The sequence below is a fragment of the Diadema setosum genome, chromosome 3 (assembly GCF_964275005.1).
Source record: "Diadema setosum chromosome 3, eeDiaSeto1, whole genome shotgun sequence".
NCBI lineage: Eukaryota > Metazoa > Echinodermata > Echinoidea > Diadematoida > Diadematidae > Diadema > Diadema setosum.
Genome location: NC_092687.1, coordinates 28270839 through 28293500, shown reverse-complemented (window position 1 = coordinate 28293500; position 22662 = coordinate 28270839). Strand labels below are relative to the sequence as shown.

At 37.6% G+C, this 22662-nt stretch overlaps 1 protein-coding gene across 1 annotated transcript in view; it reads right to left on the bottom strand.

Annotated features, from left to right (window-relative positions):
- Positions 1–3327: 3327 nt before the first annotated feature.
- Positions 3328–22662, bottom strand: part of LOC140226565 (uncharacterized) — a 51780-nt gene continuing 32445 nt past the window's right edge. Inside the window, exons 8-10 of the mRNA XM_072307022.1 lie at positions 9219–9401; positions 4793–4975; positions 3328–3387 (exon numbers count right to left, since the gene is read on the bottom strand). Of these exons, the coding sequence (XP_072163123.1) occupies positions 3328–3387; positions 4793–4975; positions 9219–9401 (426 nt within the window). The remainder of the gene's footprint in view (positions 3388–4792; positions 4976–9218; positions 9402–22662) is intronic.

Below are 22662 nucleotides of genomic sequence, written 5' to 3'. Positions count from 1 at the left end.
TTTAAAGGGATGGTCGCGCTGCTTGCTAAATGGAAAACAAACTGTACTACCCCTTTCATTGCTTTACTTTGCTCAGAGCAAAATTGAGTACAATATTATGATAATCACATTTTGTTATCACTTTACACTATTAAAGTGTAATTTACTACTAGTCAACCACATTCTACAGCTGTCATGAGTTGGTTGAAACTTGAATTACGAATGAACCACTGCCATGTAGAGGAGACATATATTCAAAAACGTTTCACTGCACAAAACAAACACTCGATGGCCTTCTTTCATGATTATATCGGTTCAATTGGAAGACCTTGATGAATATAATGTCGAAACATTTCTGTATCTTCTCTATAGACCAATTAGGGTTCGTTGAGGGCAGCAAACAAATTGTGGCACTGGGCGCAGCCATGAGCTCATTTTAAGGTGTCTCAGCCGACCCCCCCCCCCCCCTCCTCTCCCCCACCCCACGGGCAACATGTTTATCTTGCACTTGTAACAAATGTTCGCGCACTAAGCAAGCATTCGCGCACTCAGTACTAGACGTCCATTGGCTAGGGCATCAGTTTTTCATTCCGTGCGCGTGAGAGGGGTGGGGAAAGAGGAGGGGGGGGGGAGGGGGTCGGCTGAGACACCGCAGTAATGGCGCTGCCCATGCCAAAAATACACAAAGCGCGTCACAGAATCGGTCTATACGAAAACAATTGTTGCGTCTCATTATACGTACGTTGAGTCAATATTCCCTCCTTATCTTGCTCGTTCTTACTTTATGCATAAAGTCAACTCAATGACATGGAGCAGCCTCTTTTGGGGATTATAATCATGGTGATTATTATATCAAGTTACAGTGCATTCAAAATCCAGTTGCTTGGTTTGTCATTCCAACTCTTCCACGTGAACACTGTCTCTCCCATCTTACAAAACCTATAGTGGCTCCCTGAAGTCCAAGCAAGAATAAAGTTTTAAAGTTCTTCGCTGCCTTCCACTGCTTACAAGGCGCAACAATTACATAATATTCGGGTTTTCGTGAGACATATACCTTCAAGAAACGTACGTTCCGAGTCCAAATCCCTTCTTGTTTCTCCTGCAGCCACTATACTACTCAATGATACACTGCTTACTTATTCAACCAAACGCGTCAGGGCTTTGGAATATCTGCCTATCCGAAGAAGGACGCAGACACTGAAGGCCCAAATAAAATGGCCTTATACCTTAACTTATATAGTACCTATAACAACAATTCACAGATTTAATTGACATATTGTAATATTCTCTTTTTTTAACAATTTTGTACCTGCTGATGTACCATCAACTGCTCTTTTTCACCAAATATCTTTTGATTTATTTTTCCTAAAGCACTTTAGATATTCTAATAACATGCCTGTTTTGGCAATCATATTATGCTCTATTAGAGATATTGTCAGTGGGGTTAAAGGGACTGTATACAGTACTGGTTGAGGTAGGAATTCATGTTTTGAACATAAGTGAGATAATGAAAAGCCTCTTATGAAATATGAAAAGCATGTAATCTTAAGAAGGATTCAACGTTTATTTGATGAAAATTGGTTTTCACATGGCTGAGATATCCAAAAAGTGCTAATAATAAAAGGCGACATACCACAACTTTATTAGGATATGTTTGTTTCACCTTGTTTTTGGATATCTTAGCCATTTTCAAAACCGATTTTCATCGAATAAACTATTGATACCCCTTAGATCTGCATGCTCTCTGACATCTCATTATAGAGTAGTTTCTGAATATCTCGCAAAATGTTAAAAGCTATTCACCTCGACCAGAACTGTACACACCCTTTAAACATGCCGATCTTATTTAGAGTATTGCTTGTAACTGTGTTTTCTAAAAATTAAATCGAATTGTACTTTATCTCTCCATCATTTACTGTGCTTTTTTTTTTCGCTCGTTTTTCTTTCTCTGTTTACAATACTCAAAGGGATTACAACTGTGGGAAATGGCCTCGAATAGAAAGTTGTTTGATAATCAACTGAAGTAAAACGAAACAAAACAAAGATCAAGTGCTGAAGTACACATACTGCCTCAGCAAGACTGTTCCACGATATACCTCACATATATAATATACTTATACATAATATATGAAAATAGTTCCATACGGTGTAGTACAATAATTGATCAGCGTTAGTATTTTTGTACGTCTTTTGCCAACTTTTAATCGCATTCAGGCACCTCCATCAAATTGGCAGGGGTCTCAGATCAACAGACCGTCTCGATGTAACCGATAGTGACACCCTGCGACGTCGTCAATTACGTCGATTCCTCCTTTAAATGCTATTTAACGTTGGCCTATGTACTCCTTTTTCATCCTAAATAACCCTTTTTATTTTTATTTTTTTGCCTAGTCTCTTTGGTCAATATAATTATCAATATTTCTAACCCTAGTCGCATATTCATTCTCCAGATTCCTACCCCCTCCTCCCCACCTCCTTCCGTTGTATTCCAACGCCTTACATGATTATGCCTTATTACGCTCTTGTATGGTTCTTTTCATACTAATTCATAAGACGTTTATAACGGGTTTTAATGACTTTCAGTATATAGAAATGTGCATCTGATGCCGTGACTTCGCTTTCGCGCTTGTTCCTTTCTTCGTGCTAGTCCGCTTGTCCTTAAAATCCTTGTAATGAGATGTCACTTTCTCGAATATATTTCAAGCCTCGTTCGTTTTTACTTCAGTCGATGCTGGTAAATCTGTCTGGTAAGAACCGAGTTGCCTGTTTCTTATCGTCTCTCACATTCAGGGTCACTTCTCTTATTGCGTTCCTGCCATAGAAAATGGAAAGACATTGCACAGAGTTACAAGAAATGTAAAACAGGGGATAAAGAAGTTCTTTAGGTCTTATACTGCATGGGTTACAAAAGATATCCAAGATGCCCCGGCGATATGCACATCCTCATGCTCAACATGTGTTTTGTCGCAACTTATGTGACAAGATGTAAAACTGGTCATCTGTACCCTCGTGTTGCAAACTCCATAATTTAGCAAATTCTATGCACAGAGACTTCTAATAACCTGTAACTCATTATCATTAGAGTATTGGTGTATGGCAAACAGATACACAGAAGAACAGGCATGCCAATGCATACACACACACACACACACACACACACACACAGAAATAATTACATAGGGCCTATGCAGTTACCGAAATCTATTTTCATCGATCATTATATAGGTAAACTCCCAGACAGTATGGAACTGAATTGCTCAGTATACTGACCCATGCACGTCTGGAATGCATTGGATTATCATTGACATAGTGAAGGGAGAAGAAAAGAAAGTGTACCTTCGCTTTACCTCATTCATTGTCAAGGACCAACTGGTTTAGTGGCTTTCCATTGAAGGTAATGTCGTCAAGCTGTCACAAGTACAAGTATACAAGAGGGAAATCACTGAACATAATGTATTTTTACACACACACACACACACACACATCTTTACACTGCCTATTTATCATAACATATATATATATATATATATATATATATATATATATATATATATATAATTATATTATGGAAAGAGAGAAAGAGAGAGAGAGAGAGAGAGTAATAGAACACGTGTTTGACTGGATCGATTTCTTTTCCCTGGAAAATATACATCAAATGTATTGCATTATTCATTCTTAACAGCTTGTGACAGTATCTTCCAATTAGACTTGGATCACATCAGAAACGGGGTAATAGCGAGGTGATCGCAAATGCCAGAGAATTTCACTGTTTGTAAACTGAAATGAGAAACTTCTTTAATATTCTTTGATATCGCTCAAGAAATTCATGGAAGTTACAGTCTTTTCGTCATAAATTCTTTTAAACAAGTAGTAAAATAAAATGCACCGTATTTTATCTACTTTTATCTATTTTATCTATTTTATCTACTCCCATGTCCCTTGAATCAATTATCTTTAAGAATGTCTGGGGCAGGTTGAGATCTGCAAAACACAGGAAGGCAACAAAATTTGTTCCTTATGCTACTTGTAAAGTTTTGATCAATTCTTTATGAAAAGATAATGAGTCTGACAAAGAAAAGCAAAACAACGTCTGTAGTGCTCTAAGATTCCAAAAAATTCACTTTTCTCATTACGTATTTTATTAGTCCTGTTTAGCAACAAGAAACGTTACAACTTCCGTAGTTCAAAAAAGCGATCTTCACATATAACATTTTATACGTATGAGTAGAGCAATGGTTACGTGTGTATTGAGTTATGACTAAGGATAGATGTATTATAAAAACGTTAAAAAAAAAAAACGAACAACAGTATGTCACAATTAATTTATGTAATGTATTGTAACAGAAATGCTTGTGTGCCATCCATTTAAGGGTACAAATGATTTTACCCTCCGGTGAGAAAGAGTTGTGCCTCCACAATTGTTTAAACATTTTGCGTAGTCGATGGTGATAGAGCCTTTCCACATTTCTTGAAGAATTCTTCCAGTACAAGCGCATGATTGTATGGTCTATACCTTCATTGCTTTATATCTATTTCTTCATTTTGAAAGGCTGAGTAAGAAGGAAAGCGGCCACAAATATTTGGATACTCGTAGGCAGAGGAAGGTAGGAAAGAGAATAATGGGACATTTGGTATTTCGTTTTTCAAAGCAAAAAAAAAACAACAACACAAGAACATAAAAAAACACAATAACAAAACAGCTCTTTGCTTCGACGGTATGTAAGCAATCTAATTATTAGAAGACAGAAGAATAAGGGGCCGTGAATACTTTCATAGTAAAAATGTGTATTGTATTTGTTCAATGGTGACATACCTGGCAGGATTTTGCCATATCGACAACTGTTGAGAGGACTTCATCAGACGAGCTGGAGCATTTTACACTCAAGCTCGAAAGACGTGGCAAAGTAAGAACCCATTGTACCAAATATTCTCCCACCGAAGACTGATGTTGGCGATCAGTTTCCCAGTTCGGAATAATCAACTCCAAGTGCTGAATCTGTCAAGAAACAAAATTATTAATCGAACAGTAAAAAAAAAAAAAAAGTATCAACTTTGGGGGGGGGGATGACGTGAGCTGGCACTAGACCAATGGAAATGATGAAGCCAGGAAGCTGCAAGAAAGCTGCCGGAAAACGGGAATGCAAAGACATGAAACTGCACAATTTCTTACATCGAGATAAAACCTAGATTCATTTTCCATTCGCAAGTTTTTGATTGGATGTTGGATGTTTCAGTGTTCAGTTTAATGTACTTCTATAGTACAGTTACTTTAAAAGAGTAGACCTTGCAATAAGCAGCTTAAATATACATGTAGCTATGATGGGAGAACCATTCTCGACTAGCACTTGTGCTAACTTTTGGTTCCCCCTTTAACAACATTATCTTCTGTTTTTCTTTTTTTTCGATTATTTTTCTCAGAACTTCTGTCTATGCATATAATGTCTACATTACATACTTATTTATTCTCTTTGCCTTTTCAGTGATAAATGTATCAAAACGAAACTAAATGTATTATAACACATGTATTCTTATGTAAGGTAGATATAAGTATGTAAAATATATGCTTGCAAAGCTGTAAGAACCTTGTACAAAATCATTGTATTCTCATAAAAATTTCATGTTATTGTATCTTACACTGTGGAATTTCATGTTATCATGTTATCATATTCATATGTATGTTGTTAATAAACTCAACTCAACTCAACTAAATGCTGCCACATATTATTGCGGGTATGGGCAGATTAAGAAACAGAAATCCTGTTTAAAAGAATAATTGTAGCGCTCATGCAGGGACAAGAGATATCTTGTCCCCAAGATACAGGATGAGTATTTCCTAGCTCTGTCGCGGTCCACAAACATTGCCGACATAATTTATCTCCCTACGAACCGCAACAACTCACAAAATAATACTGTCAATTTTTTTTTTTCAAATAATTTCCCTTTGGATTCTAACAATATTTGAACACTCACTTGCCTGCGTGCGTTACTTAGAATTTGCAAAACATATTGTATTATATACCTCATTTCTAGAATCCTCTCATCTGATTGGTTAAAAGGGGAGTCATGAAAATAACTGTGCCCTATTTTTGAGTTACTGTGACCGGGGCCCGGGCACAGTTAGTAAATAGGTTTTAGAGACAGTCGCGACCCCGTACACGTAGATCGCTCATATATACGCACCAATGATACGACCGCCGCGCATTCAATCAGCGTGCTGTAAAAGAGACTAGCGGACTGGTTTGGAGACAATCGCAACCCCGTAGTACACGTAACGTACACTGTACACATCACTGTACGCACCAGTGATACGACCGCCGCGCTGTCGATCAGCATTGATTACGAGTGCTGTAAAAGAGACTAGAATCTATATTTTCGGTATCTATATTTCGGAATCTATATTTTCGGTATATAAAACAAATAATAACTGCTTGACATTCGGGTCACAGTTAAAATTATGGGCCCTCGGTGATGTGAAAACCGTAACCATGCCCTCAGCTTCGCTTCGGGCATAGTTACGGTTTTCACATCACCTTGGGCCCATAATTTCAACTGTGCTCTCATAAGCAGTTATTATTTGTATACTACTGACCACGCAAAGTTTTTTTTTTTTTTTTTCTATTCCCAATCATTTAACTTAGTTGTCTCAAAGTAGAAAACATAGCTACTGATGCTAATGATGTCTTTTTTATGCCTCCGCCACGAAGTGGTGCCGGAGGCATTATGTTTTCGGGTTGTCCGTCCGTCCGTCCGTACGTACGAACGTACGTATGTCCGTCCACATTCGTTTACGCGATAACTTGAGAAATATTGACTGTAATTTTACCAAAATTGGTCCAAGTATAAAGTATGATGGGGCAATCACTTGATTAGATTTTGGGTGAAATCAGGCAAAGGTCAAGGTCAAATCATGAAATTGTATCCTTTTACGCGATAACTCAAGACTGCATTGAGCAAATTTCACCAAATTTTGTCCGAGGATGATGTTTGATGGGATAAAAATTATTATTACATGAGTAGTTTTTTAGTGAAATCGGACAAAGGTCAAAGATCAAGGTCAAATCCTAAGATTTATCTATTTACGTGATAACTCAAAACTGGATAAAGCAGCTTTCAGCAGACTTGGTCCAAGGATGATGTATGATGGGGAAGTTAGTTGAAGAGATTTTAGTGACATTGGCAAGAGGTCAAAGGTCAAAAGGTCAAGGTCAAATGCTAAAAATGTTGCTTTCTTCCCCATAAGCAATACCCGAAGGTATTTTATTGAAACTTAGTGCAGACATGTACTACTGCGTAAAGATTCTCCAGAAAGAGTTTCACGTCAAAAGGTCAAAGGTCAAAAGGTCAAAGGTTAGATGAAAAGTTGCAATTTCACTTTTCTCGTAAATGTTTCAATGTATCTTCATGGAACTTGGTACATATGCATGTACTGACTGGCAGAGATTATCTAGGGAAGCTAGGCGTCATGGGCCAATAGTCAAGGGTCAAAGGTCAGGGTCAACTCCTCAAAATTTTACTGTTTCCCTCATATACTAGTATATGCAATGCTGGCATTATTAGTTTTAAAATTTTACATGTATTACCTAATGGAGATTCCCTGGGAAATTTCCAGCCAGAAAAGGGCAAAGGTTAAGGGTCAAAGGTCAGGTTTAAACTTAAAAAAAATCTTTCTTCATACCTTGAAAATAAATTACTCAATGCATAAACTTATAACAGGGTTGGTCAGAAGTCAAGCAAAATCCTCAATTCCCCGAATATGTGTACCTGCACTCTTAGACAATTATAGCAAACCCAGTTTGAAGGAAGTGAACATTCAAGGCATTGCTGACAAACCGGTCATATCAATATTTGTGACCGTGCACCTCAAAACGAACATAAAGTCGCACACACTGATTTTGCGTGAGGACTGAAAATAGGTGAAATGGCTCAACGTAGCCGAACTTGACTTTTTCATATTTTCTGAAAGAGCGAGTTTTCTTTTACATGATGCTAAAATTTGGTATCAAAAAACGGGCAGGAAAGTGTGTGTGTGTTTTTTTTTTCAGTTTATCTCGAACATTCTTGGTAGAATAGTGTGATTAGGTGTGTCTTTAGAATCCCTTTTTCATTTCTGAAAAACCTTGTCCACACTCTTCACTTTCAACTCTAATAACTTTGTAAGGATAGCGCTACTGCTTTGAAAAATGACATTAATTATGGACAGAATGTGTTAATGAGGCATGCTTAATTTCAGTTTAATCTGATAATCCCTTCATTGTTGTTACTCTGGTGGTTTACTTCCATTTTTTTTTTGTCCCATTCATCGCACAGCCAGCACGGTTTGGTAAAGATTAAGCGCTTGAATAGACACTGTACTTTAGAGCCTCTTTTCTCACTTCACACTTTTCCTGAGTTTGTGCTTTCTTTCCAATATTTAGATAGGTTAGGAGAGTCCATTTGATTTGAGTTATACATCATTTTAAAGCGTAATGTCTGCTCTTCCAGAATATGGTCTTAACTAAAAATTCATGTCTTGCGACTTTTTGTTTGTTTTAAGGTGCAGGGTCACATTTTGCCACTTATGTGAAACTGTCATCACACATTGTGAAGACATGTACTATACACCTATTGGGAGGATCATGCATTATGGCGGAGGCATCAGTCGCTATAGCGACATTTCTAGTTCCCTACAGTCAAACGGTTGTTGACCTACATGAAATTAGAAATGAGAAAATGATCGTACAACGATTTTAAAACATCCCACTTTCAGTGTCAAATGGAATAAGGTAATGGCAATAATCTATACTCTAAAAACAAGGGATATTAAAAAAAAATCGAACAAGCTGGTTTGATGTAAGCATTATGTTAAAAACAAGCCTCAACAGTCTTAGCAAAAGCAATTCAATTTGGCCACAAAAAAAAAAAATGTCTTCCACTGCAACAGGGTACGAAAAATTGTACAAATTCGTAATCCTTTGCGCATCACGCGTTTCTGCATTGACAAAACAGAGAATTGTTTTAAATAAAAGCAACAGTCCTAGACAGATCTTCAAGAAATAACGACACGTGTCAGGGGGGAAATGGTAACTTACTGCAGAGTAAACAAAGGCTCTCTGCAGACTCGTTTTAAAAAGATTGAAAAAGGTGAAATGATAATTATCAAAAAAAAATAAAACACATTCACATACGTTTGCAAATTAATACTCACACAGTTAATGATACAATTACCACATATATATAATATAAAGAGAAACGTCACATACCTGACATGACGATGCAAAGGCAATGGCTGTTAAGAAGAAATTATCGGACAAGTTACGGAATGATAGACACAAGTGCGAAAGCCTCGACATATTGCACACCCATCGGGCCAAGTCTTCTGCCATCAAGGACTCGTGTTGACAATCGTCGTCCAAGCTGTCAACAGACCAATGCAGTTCTTGAATCTATAAAAAACAAAACAAAACAACAAAACAAGAAACAAAATAAAAATCAGAAGGATCAGGCAAAAAAAGGTAAACATACGAACAAGTCAAAACAACAGAGTAGAAACAAATGAATTAGGCACCACAGAAAAACCTGATAGAGAGATATCTTCGTCGCGACGATGTCGCATTGTGCATGTTTGATGATTTGCATATGAACAGGCGTCACGTGCATATGAATAAGCAACCGTGCATATGAATACACGTACTTTCTATTCATACCTTTGTTTATTCGTCCCGACGATAAGCGACGATAGAGAAAGGATTCCCTTTCACTAATCGTCGCTCTTCTTCCCGACTTACTAACTATTTTCAAAGTTCGGCTTCTATTGTGCCTTGCGTTTCTTTTTGTTAAAAACGTCGCATATCGTTCCCGACGAATCATTGTTCAACCGTCGGGAAACGTTCTGACTATATGGCTTCGTTTCAATGTGGTTCGTGTTCAAGTTTATGTTTTGTTCAGCTTTACTTGTCACAGCATAAAGCCCGTTATCCGTGTGATCTAAAACGTCGCATATCGTCCCGACGAATTACCATTACTTTACCACCGAAATTCCGTCTCTGTTCCATCGTCGAGCAACGTCCAAAACGCGTGGCTACAGCTAATCCGCTGGGTGATATGATTCGCAATACCGAGTACGATAATGAATGGGAAGTTTTGTGTTTTCACGAGAAAAAAAAAAATATTCTCGCTGCTATAGATAATTGTGAATAACAGGCTGACTTTCCATCTGTTGTGCAAATGGTAGTTACGGCGATGTGAAAGGAGACTTGACCGCATTCGATAGACTTTGAATTTGTATTATCTTGTCTTTACGCGTAGGAAATACGGCGGAGAGATTTTGTCCGGTTTACAAACGAAAACTTGACCATCGTTGCAAAACTTATTTGATGGTCGCCGTTCGTTGTCAAACTCCGACAACTTCTGTCATATCTTTTGCTGTAGAATACATTGATTTTTTTTTTGTTATTTGACACAACATTGAATCAAATATTTGTATTTTAACAACGTGTTTACCTATTTATTCTGTTGCGGCATTTACTTCCACTGGTCGTTGGCCTTCGCGTGGTTGTAATCATTGTTAACATTTATGTCGTCTTGTAAAATTTTAGAGCGGGCGGAGAGATTCTGTCCAGCGTTCAAACGGGGATTCGACTGCAGAACTTGTTTCAGCTGTCAATCCCTGCTGACTGTTCTCATTGTTTGTTATGCTAAAAAAGGGATATTGATTTCATGTTGTCAACATACCAAAAAATGTCAGCTGCATTCGCCTTTTAACCTTACTGTAAAGGCGGATTTTTTTTTTCACCCACTTTGCGCAACCAGAAACTAGCGCAAAAAGAAAATTATGCGAATGTTTTCACTTGCCATTATGTTTCAGGAGATGATGTCTTGGTTTCGGTAAAATACGAAACTCTCTTTCATGGCCGAGTGCGAAGAATTGGTCACTAAGATGGTTGATGGTAGCTACGACTACTTGTAAGGAAACTTGACTGTTATCGAATTAATTGTTAAGCTTCAGGTGGAGAGATTTTGTCCGACTTCCAAACGGGAACTAGACTAACATTCTTATACTTATTTCAGCTGGTTGTCTTTCTTTGTTAAACTCCGTTGACTTCTGTCATTTTTGTAGCTGCATAGAATACATTGATTTCTGTGTTCTTTGACACATCATTGAATCAAATCTGTGTATTTTAATACCAGGTTTACCTATTTACTTTGTTGCGGCATTTACTTCAACTGGTCGTCGGCCTTCGTAATGCTTGCAATATAATTGTTAAAATTTATGTCGTCCTGTAAAATTTTAGAGCGGGAGGAGAGATTCCGTCCAGCTTTCGAACGGGAATTCGACTGAAGAACTTGTTTCAGCTGTCCATCCCGCTTTTGTCGATCCCTGTTAACTGTTCTTATTGTTTGTTATTCTTAGAAAAAGAAACAAAACAAAGAAAAAATTTAATTTCATGTTGTCAACATACCATAGAATGTCATCTGCGTTCGCCTTTTAACCTTACTGTAAAGGCGGATTTTTTTTTTTCGCCCACTTTCCGCAACCAGAAACTAGCACTAAAGGAAAATTATGCAAATGTTTTCACTTGCCATTATGTTTCGGGAGAGGATGTCTTAATTTCGGGAACACACACACATACAAAATAAACCACACACATACACACACACACACAAACACACACACACACACACACACACGGAACTCTTTTTTTTCACGGCCGAGTGCGAAGAATTGGTCGCTATAAGCCCCTTTTACACTTTCACGGATTGCATCACGGATGACCACGGATCGTCGGTCCGGGATCATCCGTACTATTTCCGGCATGACCGTGTTGACTTCGTGAAGTCATCCGACATTATCCTTGATCATCCGGCATGTCCGCCGAAAAAAAAAAAAATGAGCTTGCTTAATTTTTCATCCCGGACATCACGGATGGAAATCAATACAAACTCTTCCTTGTCGGCACCGTCTACTCCGTGTTGCATCCGTATTCCTTCCTTGTAGGCACCGGCTACTCCGTGTTGCCTCCGTGAAGACATCGGAAAGTCCGTATTAGCATCGGCTCCATCCGGGATGAGAAATTCGTGTATATTTTGCCAATACAAGCTCAGAAAGTCAATGAAATTTGCTCACATCTTCACCCATCAGTACAGCCAATCGACTCCTCTAGTAGGTTTATATCGCATGAGAATCTTCAGTGACCCACACACATCTTCTTGCTGTTTTTTTTTTTTTTTTGGGGGGGGGGGATTTGATTTGTCTTAGTTTATTTGGTTTGTTTATGTTGTTATGTTCCCGCAAAATGAGATTTTGCAACAAAGAGATATGCCTTTATGATGTCGACAAGCAGATGCGTATGTAATCTGCTGTAGATTTTCTGGTGTGCTTGTTACATATTACTTAGCTCTGGAAGCATGTCGCCCAAGAATGATAAAGTATCAAAAGAAAAAGCAAATGTAATGTGTCAACTTTTTGGGGATATCCGCGTAAACACCGCGAAGGGACCCAGTTGCATCCGTGCTCTTCCTTGATATCCGTGTTAGCTCCGTATCGTTTCCGCTGTGGTCCGCGTTCATTCCTTGTCTGTCCGTGTAGGCACCGTACTTGTCCTTGTAGCTTCCGTACTTGTCCGTGTAGACAACCAGTTGGGACCGCATTCACACCGGCATTGAAAGGAAAATCGATATTTTGCATGCCGGAACACCACGGATGACGATCCGTGGTCATCCGTGAAGCAATCCGTGAAAGTGTAAAAAGGGGCTTGTGATGATATTAAAAGATGGTAGCTACCAGTTGTAAGGAAACTTGACTGTTATTGATATAATATTGTTTGGCATCAGGTGGTGAGATTTTGTCCGACTTCCAAACGGGAACTAGACTAACATTCTAATACTTATTTCAGCTGGTCGTCGTTCTTTGTCAAACTCCGTTAACTTCTGTCATTTTTGTTGCTGTAGAATCCATTGATATTTGTGTTCTTTGACACACCATTGAATCAAATCTTTGTATTTTAAAACCGGGTTTACCTTTTTATTCTGTTGCGGCATTTACTTCAACTGGTCGTCGGCCTTGGTGATGGTTGTAATATAATTGCTAAAATCTATGTCGTCCTGTAATACTTATGAGCTGGAGGAGAGATTCTGTCCAGCTTTCAAACGGGAATTCGACTGCAGAACTTGTTTCAGCTGTCCTTTTCCGGCTGAGTGCGAAGAAATGGTCGCCAAGAAGGTTGATGACGAGTTGTAAAGAAGCTTGACTGTTATTGATATAACAATATATTGTTAAGCTTCAGGTGGAGAGATTTCTCCGATTTCCAATGGTTTGTTTCATTTAACATATTAAAGATATTTTCTTTCAGTTACATGCATTCTTTCAAACGTTGGGGGTAAGTTTACAATTATGAATGAGTATCTTATGCTTTGAATTGCACCATGTGCCCATTTCTATGCAAGAGCCAAATTTTCCTTGTCTTGAACTTGTTGGACACCTCAGTGTCTATATAGAATAGTTATTTCAGGCTAGAGAGGCGCATCAATTTTGAACTTTGTGTTTGATAGGCTATTGTCATCTTAAAGGCGACTTATAATGTCGCTCAAATCGACTGAATGGAGCAAGCCCTCTTACGATGCATGCTCGGATCTACAAAGACTTTATGGTCTAGTGCTCCTACATACCCAACAAAGAGACGGGACGAAAAGCATCGGTGTCTGTTTTCTCCGTTCTGTCCTCACCCTTTCCTCTATTCTTCTATCATCCCTCCTCTTCCATTATGTCCTCGCCTATCATAAAGGCTAACACTAGAGGCGCCTGCCCCCGGGAAAGGCCGAGACTTCACCGGCGTCGGCGGGCGGGTCCTCTACCTGCTTGCCGACGGGAACGGCGTAACCCTGCATGTCGGTGCAGGAGTATAGGCAGGCGATATCTTTTCTTAAAACTCGTCCCCTTTCTTTCTCTGTAAATATCTCGTTTGTAAATATTGATATATATATATATATATATATATATATATATATATATATATATTATTGTTATTATTATTATTATTATTATTATTATTATTATTATTAGATTTTGTAAATGATTAGAAGTAGTGTAGGTTTTTATAATTGAATTTAAGTGTATATCTAAATTGAATATATTTTTTGGAATAAATTACCCACCCGGCACACCCGGCAGAGAGCTCCACAAAACTAAAAGAACAACAACAACATCGGTGGTACACAGGATGTGGTTGCTTAGGCGACGCTTTCTATTGTCGGGATGGGGATGATGATGTAGGCGACGCTTTCTATTGTCCGGATGGGGATGAAGAAGGTTCTTTTATGAAACGTGAAACGTTCAGCGTAGCAAACTTAATCTCCTGAAAGTAGATAGCTGGAGTCCATTCAAAAAGAAACTGCCGCGTACTGTTGACGTGCTTGTACATTATACGAAAAAGCTATTCTTGCTTGTTGTGATGACTACACGCTGGCACAGCGGTATTCACACTGTTGCTGATCACTGATCTGACAATTAACCTACATGTTGCATAATATTTCAAATGGGCCATTGGAAGTTTGACGGAAATTTGTATACATTGCTAACCATTCTCCTTTCGTCCGTGTATATGAATTCGTCAACATAGAATGAAATTTGAAGATTTGGCGCCTAATATATTTGAACCGAATTTTGGAATATGCTTCAGGTTCTCTTCCTGCAGATGTTAATCCCACAATGTCGATCAAAATTATAAGACAGTTAATCTTTCTGAAGCGGTGGACACACAAAATTGTCATGTCAGTGATCATCCTAAGAATGATGTGTAAAGAAGACGAAGTTTAACCTTGCCTTTGGTTTTGTATTGTTTTACCGCTTAAGTTGCAACATGCGAACACAAGGTTTTACTGTAAAACGAGGAATAATTGCGTGCATGATAATTTTGCAAATTTCCCGAGAACCAAGAGATTAGCATGCGAGTGGAAGTTCTTGCCTACACTATATGCATTGAATGCCAGCGACAATAAGCATAATTATTTATGCCACGGATACTTCAATGATATTAAGAATCGCAAATCTTCAGTATTGCAGGGATGAACCATAAAAATCAAGCATAATCATGACTGTTTTATGCCAAATAACATTGTTTTCTTTTTTTTTCTTTTTTTTTTGGGGGGGGGGGGGCGAGGGCGCCGTGGCACGGTGGATATTTAAGCTTCACGACTCCCAGTCGAAGGACCCGAGTTCAATTCCCTCCCCGCAGCGATTACGTCCTATTCCGTCCTATAGCAACTCTATATAGGGCAATAATGTCAGGCGGGCCCTCTGATAGCTAGAGCACTGATAGCATTGAAGAGGCTACTCTAAATAGAGAATACTTTTTTTGCAATTATCATCATTATTATCGTTATTGTTATTGTTATGATTATTGCGTTTTTTTTTTGGGGGGGGGGTACTATTGCTACAATATCATTAGTCTTGCATGAATGCGGTTAGGATATGTTCTACCTCCTATCTCTTTGTAACATTCATCTATCATCTTCACAACAAATTTCAAGACATCATTATGTTTCTGTCATGTACTACTGCAAAAGTGGATATTTTCGCGCGATTTATTTTTCGCGTTTGGCCGGGTAAGAAGAGATTCGCCTGTTTTTAATTCCGCGGAATAAAGACATCACGCACAGGAACATACAGCAAGCAAAAAAATATTGACGTGCTTTTATTTTCACGCTAGTTTCTGGTTGCGCGAAATTCGCGAAAATTTCAACACAGCGAAAATTTCAACTTTTACAGGTAGTAACTAGTTAGTAGGGATATTCATTTCACTTTGAAATACTGCGATAGTAATTGACATAATCAGACAATGATTATTTTTTTTTAGTATGACAGGAAGGGCTCATCGTGAATCCAAAACCCAAAGAGAAGTGCGATTTGAAATGGCTGAGATATAGTTGCCCGCCTTTTACAAGGATCGCTATGTTTCACTTTGTTTCTGGATATCTCTACCATTTCAGAACCGATCTTCACCAAATGAAATTTGATTTCCTGTCAGAATTGTATGCTCTTTAATATTTCTTTCTTTTCAAAGTTCGTTGTATCTGTAAAAAGGCTAATAGTTGAATCCTCATCTCAACCAATTATACTAGTTCATGCTTAACACCAGTCCTTGAATATACTTCTCTGCCCCTCGAAAAAAAAAAAATGCGGACAGTTTATCATCATGTAGCACATTGATTTGATGAAACTGCAATACTGAGGCTGTACTTTTTTACATGTTTAGATTAGTTTCTGTTTGATAGCAGCGGAATAGTGTACAATGAAAGCCGACTTATGGATGTTATCATAATACGTTATCGAGTCTTATACGATACACTGTTACCTGTAATCTTTAATTATAGTTTTGCGATTTTCGTCTTTTACGTTAACTTTCAGTATATATATTACGTATCAAAATGGACATGCGCCATTTTAGATGTTAAATAGAGTTATTCTTGACTTTAGATATTAAATAGAGTTATTCTTGACAACGGTTTGTTACATTAAACATATTCAAAGTGCTTTTTTTTTCAGTACCATGCATTTTATCAAATGTCTAGTAAGTTTACAACTAAGAATTAGTATGCTTAGAATTGCACCATTTGCCCATTTTTATGCAAGAACCAAATTTCCCTCTTTTTTTTTTTGTACGCGGTGGACACCTCAGTGTCTATATAGAATATGAGAATGATAGTTATTTCAGGCTAGAGGGGCGCATCAATTTTGAACTTTGTGTTTGAAAGGCTATTGTCATCTTAAAGACGACTAATGATGTCGCTCAAATCGACTGGAGCAAGCCCTCTTATGATTCATGCTCGGATCTATAAAGACTTAATGGTCTAGACATTCCCAGTAGTATACGCGAAAGAGACGGGACGAAAAGCATCGGTGGTACACAGGATGTGGTTGCTTAGGCGACGCTTTCTATTGTCGGGATGGGGATGAAGAAGGTTCTTTTATTATGTGAAACGTTAAGCGCGTGGCCATCTTAATCTCCTGAAAGTAGCTAGTATTATATAGGAGTCCATTCAAAAAGAAACTGCCGCGTACCATTGAATTGTATATCAGAGAAGCTTACAACCTGTTTCTTTTCTCGGACGAAACGCTATAGCAGTCCTGCTTAGCGACGGCGTTCACACTCCATCTCACGCACTACCATGAGAAGGAATAGGGATACCACGCATGATACATGAAAACATGTTTAAAAGGCGAGAAAACTAATGAAGTTTAAAGTTGACTTATCCTTCCTCTTTCGATGAAAACAGAATAATTGAATAGATCTATTGAAGCGGATTGTCACTGCTGCGAACGATCGCCATAGCATCGTTAGTCTTGCGAGCAAATCAAAATCATAATACTTTTATTTTGCCTGATAATATGAGTAGTAACCCTTTAAAGGACACGCAAATTCAACGTTTCAAACAGTATAGTAAAACAATAATATGTATTTCAAAAACATTTGGATGCGTTGGGTGTTAGCATTTAATAGCATCCATCTGCATTTTATTTTCCGTCCGTATTGCACACAGAAACGCAAGCAAACATTATACTGTGATTACGCTGTAAATCATCGTATCATTATTAAAAGTGTATTTATTCTTCTTTTATTTTCAGCCTGCTTGAAGTAGTAGTCAAACCATGTGATCAGTCAGGCAGCCTATGTATAAAGATAGTCGTTACTCAATATTCGTTTGATTTGTTACTGTGTGGTTACGATTACAAACGTTGGTTATGAGTCCGAAACACTCGTTCATATTGAACTACATGTATAAAGGTCAAAGCTGTTTCGATAGTATAGCTCGGTACGAGTTCAAAACGCAATCGAAATCATCAGAATGCTATCATAGGCGGAAATTATAGCTGTGGAAAACTTGTATTAAATATAGGTCAATAAAGATTGCCATATCCAATCTCCGTAAAAAGTTTTGATTCATGCCATCTTCTGAGCATTTTGAGATATTTTGCTTGTGTTTTGATTATGTTACGATTTAGGTTTGAACTATGAAAATTGAAAGGTGTGGTTACCTCAACGATGTCGCAGTTCCATTAACCATGATGGGTAAAGGGAACTCATGACTTTGTAAGACTAATCCTTGCTAAATTGAAGATCAATTCTTTAAACCATCACTTATGTCTTGTAAATAGATACGTCTGTAATCATAACCAAAATGCCTTAGGAGACAAAAATCATCAAACGTTTATAAGCGGCATCCGACAAATTTACAATTGACAATGCGAATGGATGATTGCCCCATTTGCATGTAGCTGTAAGCTATCTTTGCGTTGAAGTTAACTTCCCTCCTTGAGAAAAAGAAAAAAAAAGTCGGGTTTTCGCTAGAGGTACTTATTAGGAAACGGTATAAAAACAATTGTCTACTATACATCAAGAGATAACCTATACAAACATGAAACACACGCATATTCTGTTCGTTATATGCATGGATCTGTTTATTTGTTTGTTTGGTCATTATTTTAATGGCATTGATCTTGTTTTTTTTAATGGCATCGGTCTTGGTCGGGGAAAGATAACAAAAACAAAAAACAAAAAACGTATCACTCTGTTATCAGATCAGGATGATTGCGAGAAGGGTGTACATGTATTCCCGCCTTTTTTTTTTATACAGGCAAACAATTAAAGCTTTGTATGCTATTAATAATAAAAGCCTGGAGGCAAAAGGCAGTTTCAACGTTCAACTTATAGTAACCATATTTTAGGACATAAAGTAAGTTAGCGTCTCACTGACTGTGGTTCTTTTGTTTTGGCAAAACATGAACACAAAGGGGGTCTGAAATTTTTTTTTGTACATAGTACTTGTAGCAGACATTTATGCCGATTCTCCAACAGCATCGCTCCATTACGTCACTTCCTGCTATCAATGGCGAAGAAAGGATGATGGCTGCTTGATTATCCATTCCTTGAGATTGCAGGAAGCTCACCTTTCTTGTGTGTGTGTTTCGTTGTGTGTGGTTCTGTGGTACTCAGTTACAAGGCGTGAAGGTCCGAGTCTTTTCATTCTGATTACACATTTCAATACAGGCAACTGATTCGAGTTTCGCAAAGCTGTTGAGGCAAATTCTTTGCACACTTGACCTCTGAACTGTCAGGTACACGTACTACACGAAAAACATTCTTATTGAACAAACACATTTTGTGTAGCGACAAAGCTTTCTGTCATTTTGTCAAATATAGGCCCTACTTCTAAAAGTGCTCAGATGAAGAGATTTCACAAAGAGAACACGAGTTAAAAATGGGCATCAGTTATTGTTCCGATTTCTCTCCCTGCCGGCAATAATTCATTCAATAAGTCTTTGGACTGGGAAAAGTACACATATTATATTCATTTGGCGAATCAGCGAATGAATTATTACACGAATTGTCTTTGCGAGAAGGAAATTAACCTTGTATATCTCCAAAGATAAACTTTGAACAGCCTGTCACATAGTAGGGAACAGCTGATTATTATCATTATTTGAATGAATTATCTACTGATGAAGCCAATAACCTTTGTAAATGTACACACGGAGAGTTGTCGTAAGTTCGCTATTTTGTGTTTTAGCTGTTATAAAATATCTCACATTATATATATATATATATACATATCGTACTTTGTGTCTACACTTTTCAAACGCCATTGTGCGTCATGCCAATCACCACTTCATGAAATGTGGTGCGTGTATATCGCCGATCAGAGTCTTGCTCAGCTCATCAGTATTGCGCAATCCTAAAGCCCTCGCCGCCGCACGCTCTATGCCTTTTGTCTTCAATGGGGTCTAAGAGCAATGCTCATTAGCATCTTATGCTCTACAACGGAAGCGGAGCCTCGATCGGGCTAACCTTTTGTCAAGGCCCTCTCGCTGTATGGTGAAGAAAGCCCAAATGTAGATGAGTGGGGTTGCGCGCTGGCGCGGTCGGCTGGGCTCGCTTCGCTCGCCCATTACAGCGAGAGGGCCTTGACAAAAGGCTACGATCGGGCAAGAACAATAGGTGCAAAGCGCACCGTAAAGTCGATGGTTGGAAAAAAAAATCGTAACGGAAAAAAAAGTCTCAAAGCAACCGTGATTTGGGACACTTTTACTAATCTTTTCACACTGAAATTTTCTGAACAGATAAATAAAACACCAAGGAATCATTATCCGTCATAAAATAACTTCCCTATTTGACCCGAGTAGTGTATCCCCTTCATCTCTGGCTCATTACAGGAAAACTCCACGTGCGACATAGTACTCATTTTGAGAGAGCGCCATGTGCACCGAATAGACGTCACCTAGTAGGTTGCAGCGTGAAAAGCTTAAACTTCTTTAGACGAGTATGGGATCATTTTCTTTCTTTCTTTCTTTCTTTCTTTCTTTCTTTCTTTCTTTCTGTCTTTCTTTCTTTCTTTCTTTCTTTCTTTCTCTACATATGTAAAATAAAGAGAATATGTGCGGAATCAAACACAAAATCCTTACGTTTTGTTTTCCCGTTACCCGACTATTGCAATAATGTCAAAAGATAACTTTACAACGAGAAATGACAGTGTTTGAGACAGAAAAAAACAACAACAAAAAACGGGAAATCAAGATTTGTTGGATTTTTTTTCATCACTGGGTAATACTGTTCCGTAGAATCTTTGGTTAGAGGGATTTAGCATTGCGTGCTGGCCAACGCGGCTCTAGCTGAAAGTCAGGGGATCGCGCGGCCGTAATAAGGCAAAACAACGTAACTCAGAATATCATGTTCTGAGAAAAACGAGTTTGAAAATTCAATTGGTTCCCATTTTTCCGTCATAGGAGTAAAACACTTTTGAAGCAGCGAAGTTTCTTAGGCATTAATAAAGAATATCTCGATAAAATTTCAGTAAAATAGGACTTCCCGTTTTAGAGTAATTGCCATGTTTAGAATAGATACAGCATTTTAGCAGATCACAGCACTGTGCTTATGAGTAATTCTAGTTTGCCAAAAGAGCGTATCCTTACTTACGTTGTGCGAGAATCCTCACGCGGCAACATATCAATTAGGCAAAATAACGTATCCTGACTTACGGCGCGTAAGCATTCTCCCGCGAAGCCACTTCAGTATGCCAAAAGAACGTATCTCGACTTACAAATATCTGCGCCTTAACCCTTTCATCAATGTAATTAGGCAGAATGACGTATCCCGACTCAATGGCAACAATCTCTATCATTTGTTTATTTGACAATTTTGTTAACTGGATAATAAAAGTCCCGTTATATGTGTTTAAATATATATTAAGAATAGTAAAACACAGTAGCTTGCAAAATTATCGATGCAAGAGAACATTCATGGTTTTTTTTTTCTGAAAACTTACCGAGTATGTGCTAAAATGTAATTAGTTGTTATCTACCAATTACCTTTCATTTTTGTTTTACCTCATTTGCATATACAGTTTATAGTTTATTGAGATGTCCATTCTTTTTTATTATCTTTAAGTGTATGTTTTTTATCCCTTGATGTAAGATTTTTCATTGGGAACATAAATATATTTGGTTTATCATTCATGTTGTTTTAACAAAAACATGGATTTGGATTAATATCGACAACTAAAGTACGAGTTTGGGTAAAGTCTGTAAAATGGACTGTTTGAGAACTGGCAAAAAAATGAAATAAAATGGTTATTAAAAAATTGTATAGACATCTGTACATTCACTTCGTTTCAAAGAGACATACACGCATTTAATGTGTTAATATTGAGACTCCTATTTTAATTTCTATCTTTTCTTTGATTTATTTATTTATACACGTTCCATTGAGATGAAAGGATTTGAACAGAAAGAATGATATTGTGTACTTTGTTTATCGTATTAAGTTGTTAATGTTTGGTTGATAGCATGAATTGTATCTGTAAGGTTAAAACTTCTAATGACAATATGCCTCAATTCTTTGAACAACAACAATAATAACAATGCATGAATCCAGGTTTTAATGTTTTTAGGTGTAACTTGACCACACACACACACACACACACGCACACACACAACCAAGCAAGTACAAAAACACACAAAACACACACACACACACACACACCTCAGACTTGTCAGAGTTGCAAACATTCTCTCAGTAGAATAACTTTGAGAAAGACATGACAGAAATGTAGATGCAGAGACTGATTTACATCTTCTGAAAGGTTTATAGGGAAAAATGTGTGTACATCTGTTTCTCAAAGATAACAGCATTACAAAAATCATTCGATTATTTGCAAGTTCTAAAAATATGACATAGATATCTACGATTTCTTCTTAAAATTTAAGAGAGAGTTTGGTATGCCATTATGCTTTTATCACATTGAAAGCAAATCAGCAGTAACTAAACATTATCATGATGGTTAATTAGAAATAGAAAAAAAAAATGTCATTTACTTCCCGAGTAAAGTTATTAGCTTACATACGTACCACAGTTGAACAAAACCCTGGGAACAAAATTTTCAACAGAACATAATTGTTTTTTTTTTTTTTTTTTTCTGGAGATTAGTTATACTATTACCATATCAGACCTTAGCATCAATTTTTACCTTGGAAGATCAAAACATCTACAAATTACACTATAGTAAATAGCACACATAACATTTTTAATCCTTACTGTTGTTGAAGATCAAGTGTAGTAAGAAGTAAATACTTGGGTAAAGAACAATTATTAGGCAGCTTAAACGAAGGGAAAATTTGCAACAGTATTCACTTTAAACACATTTCAATAAACGTCT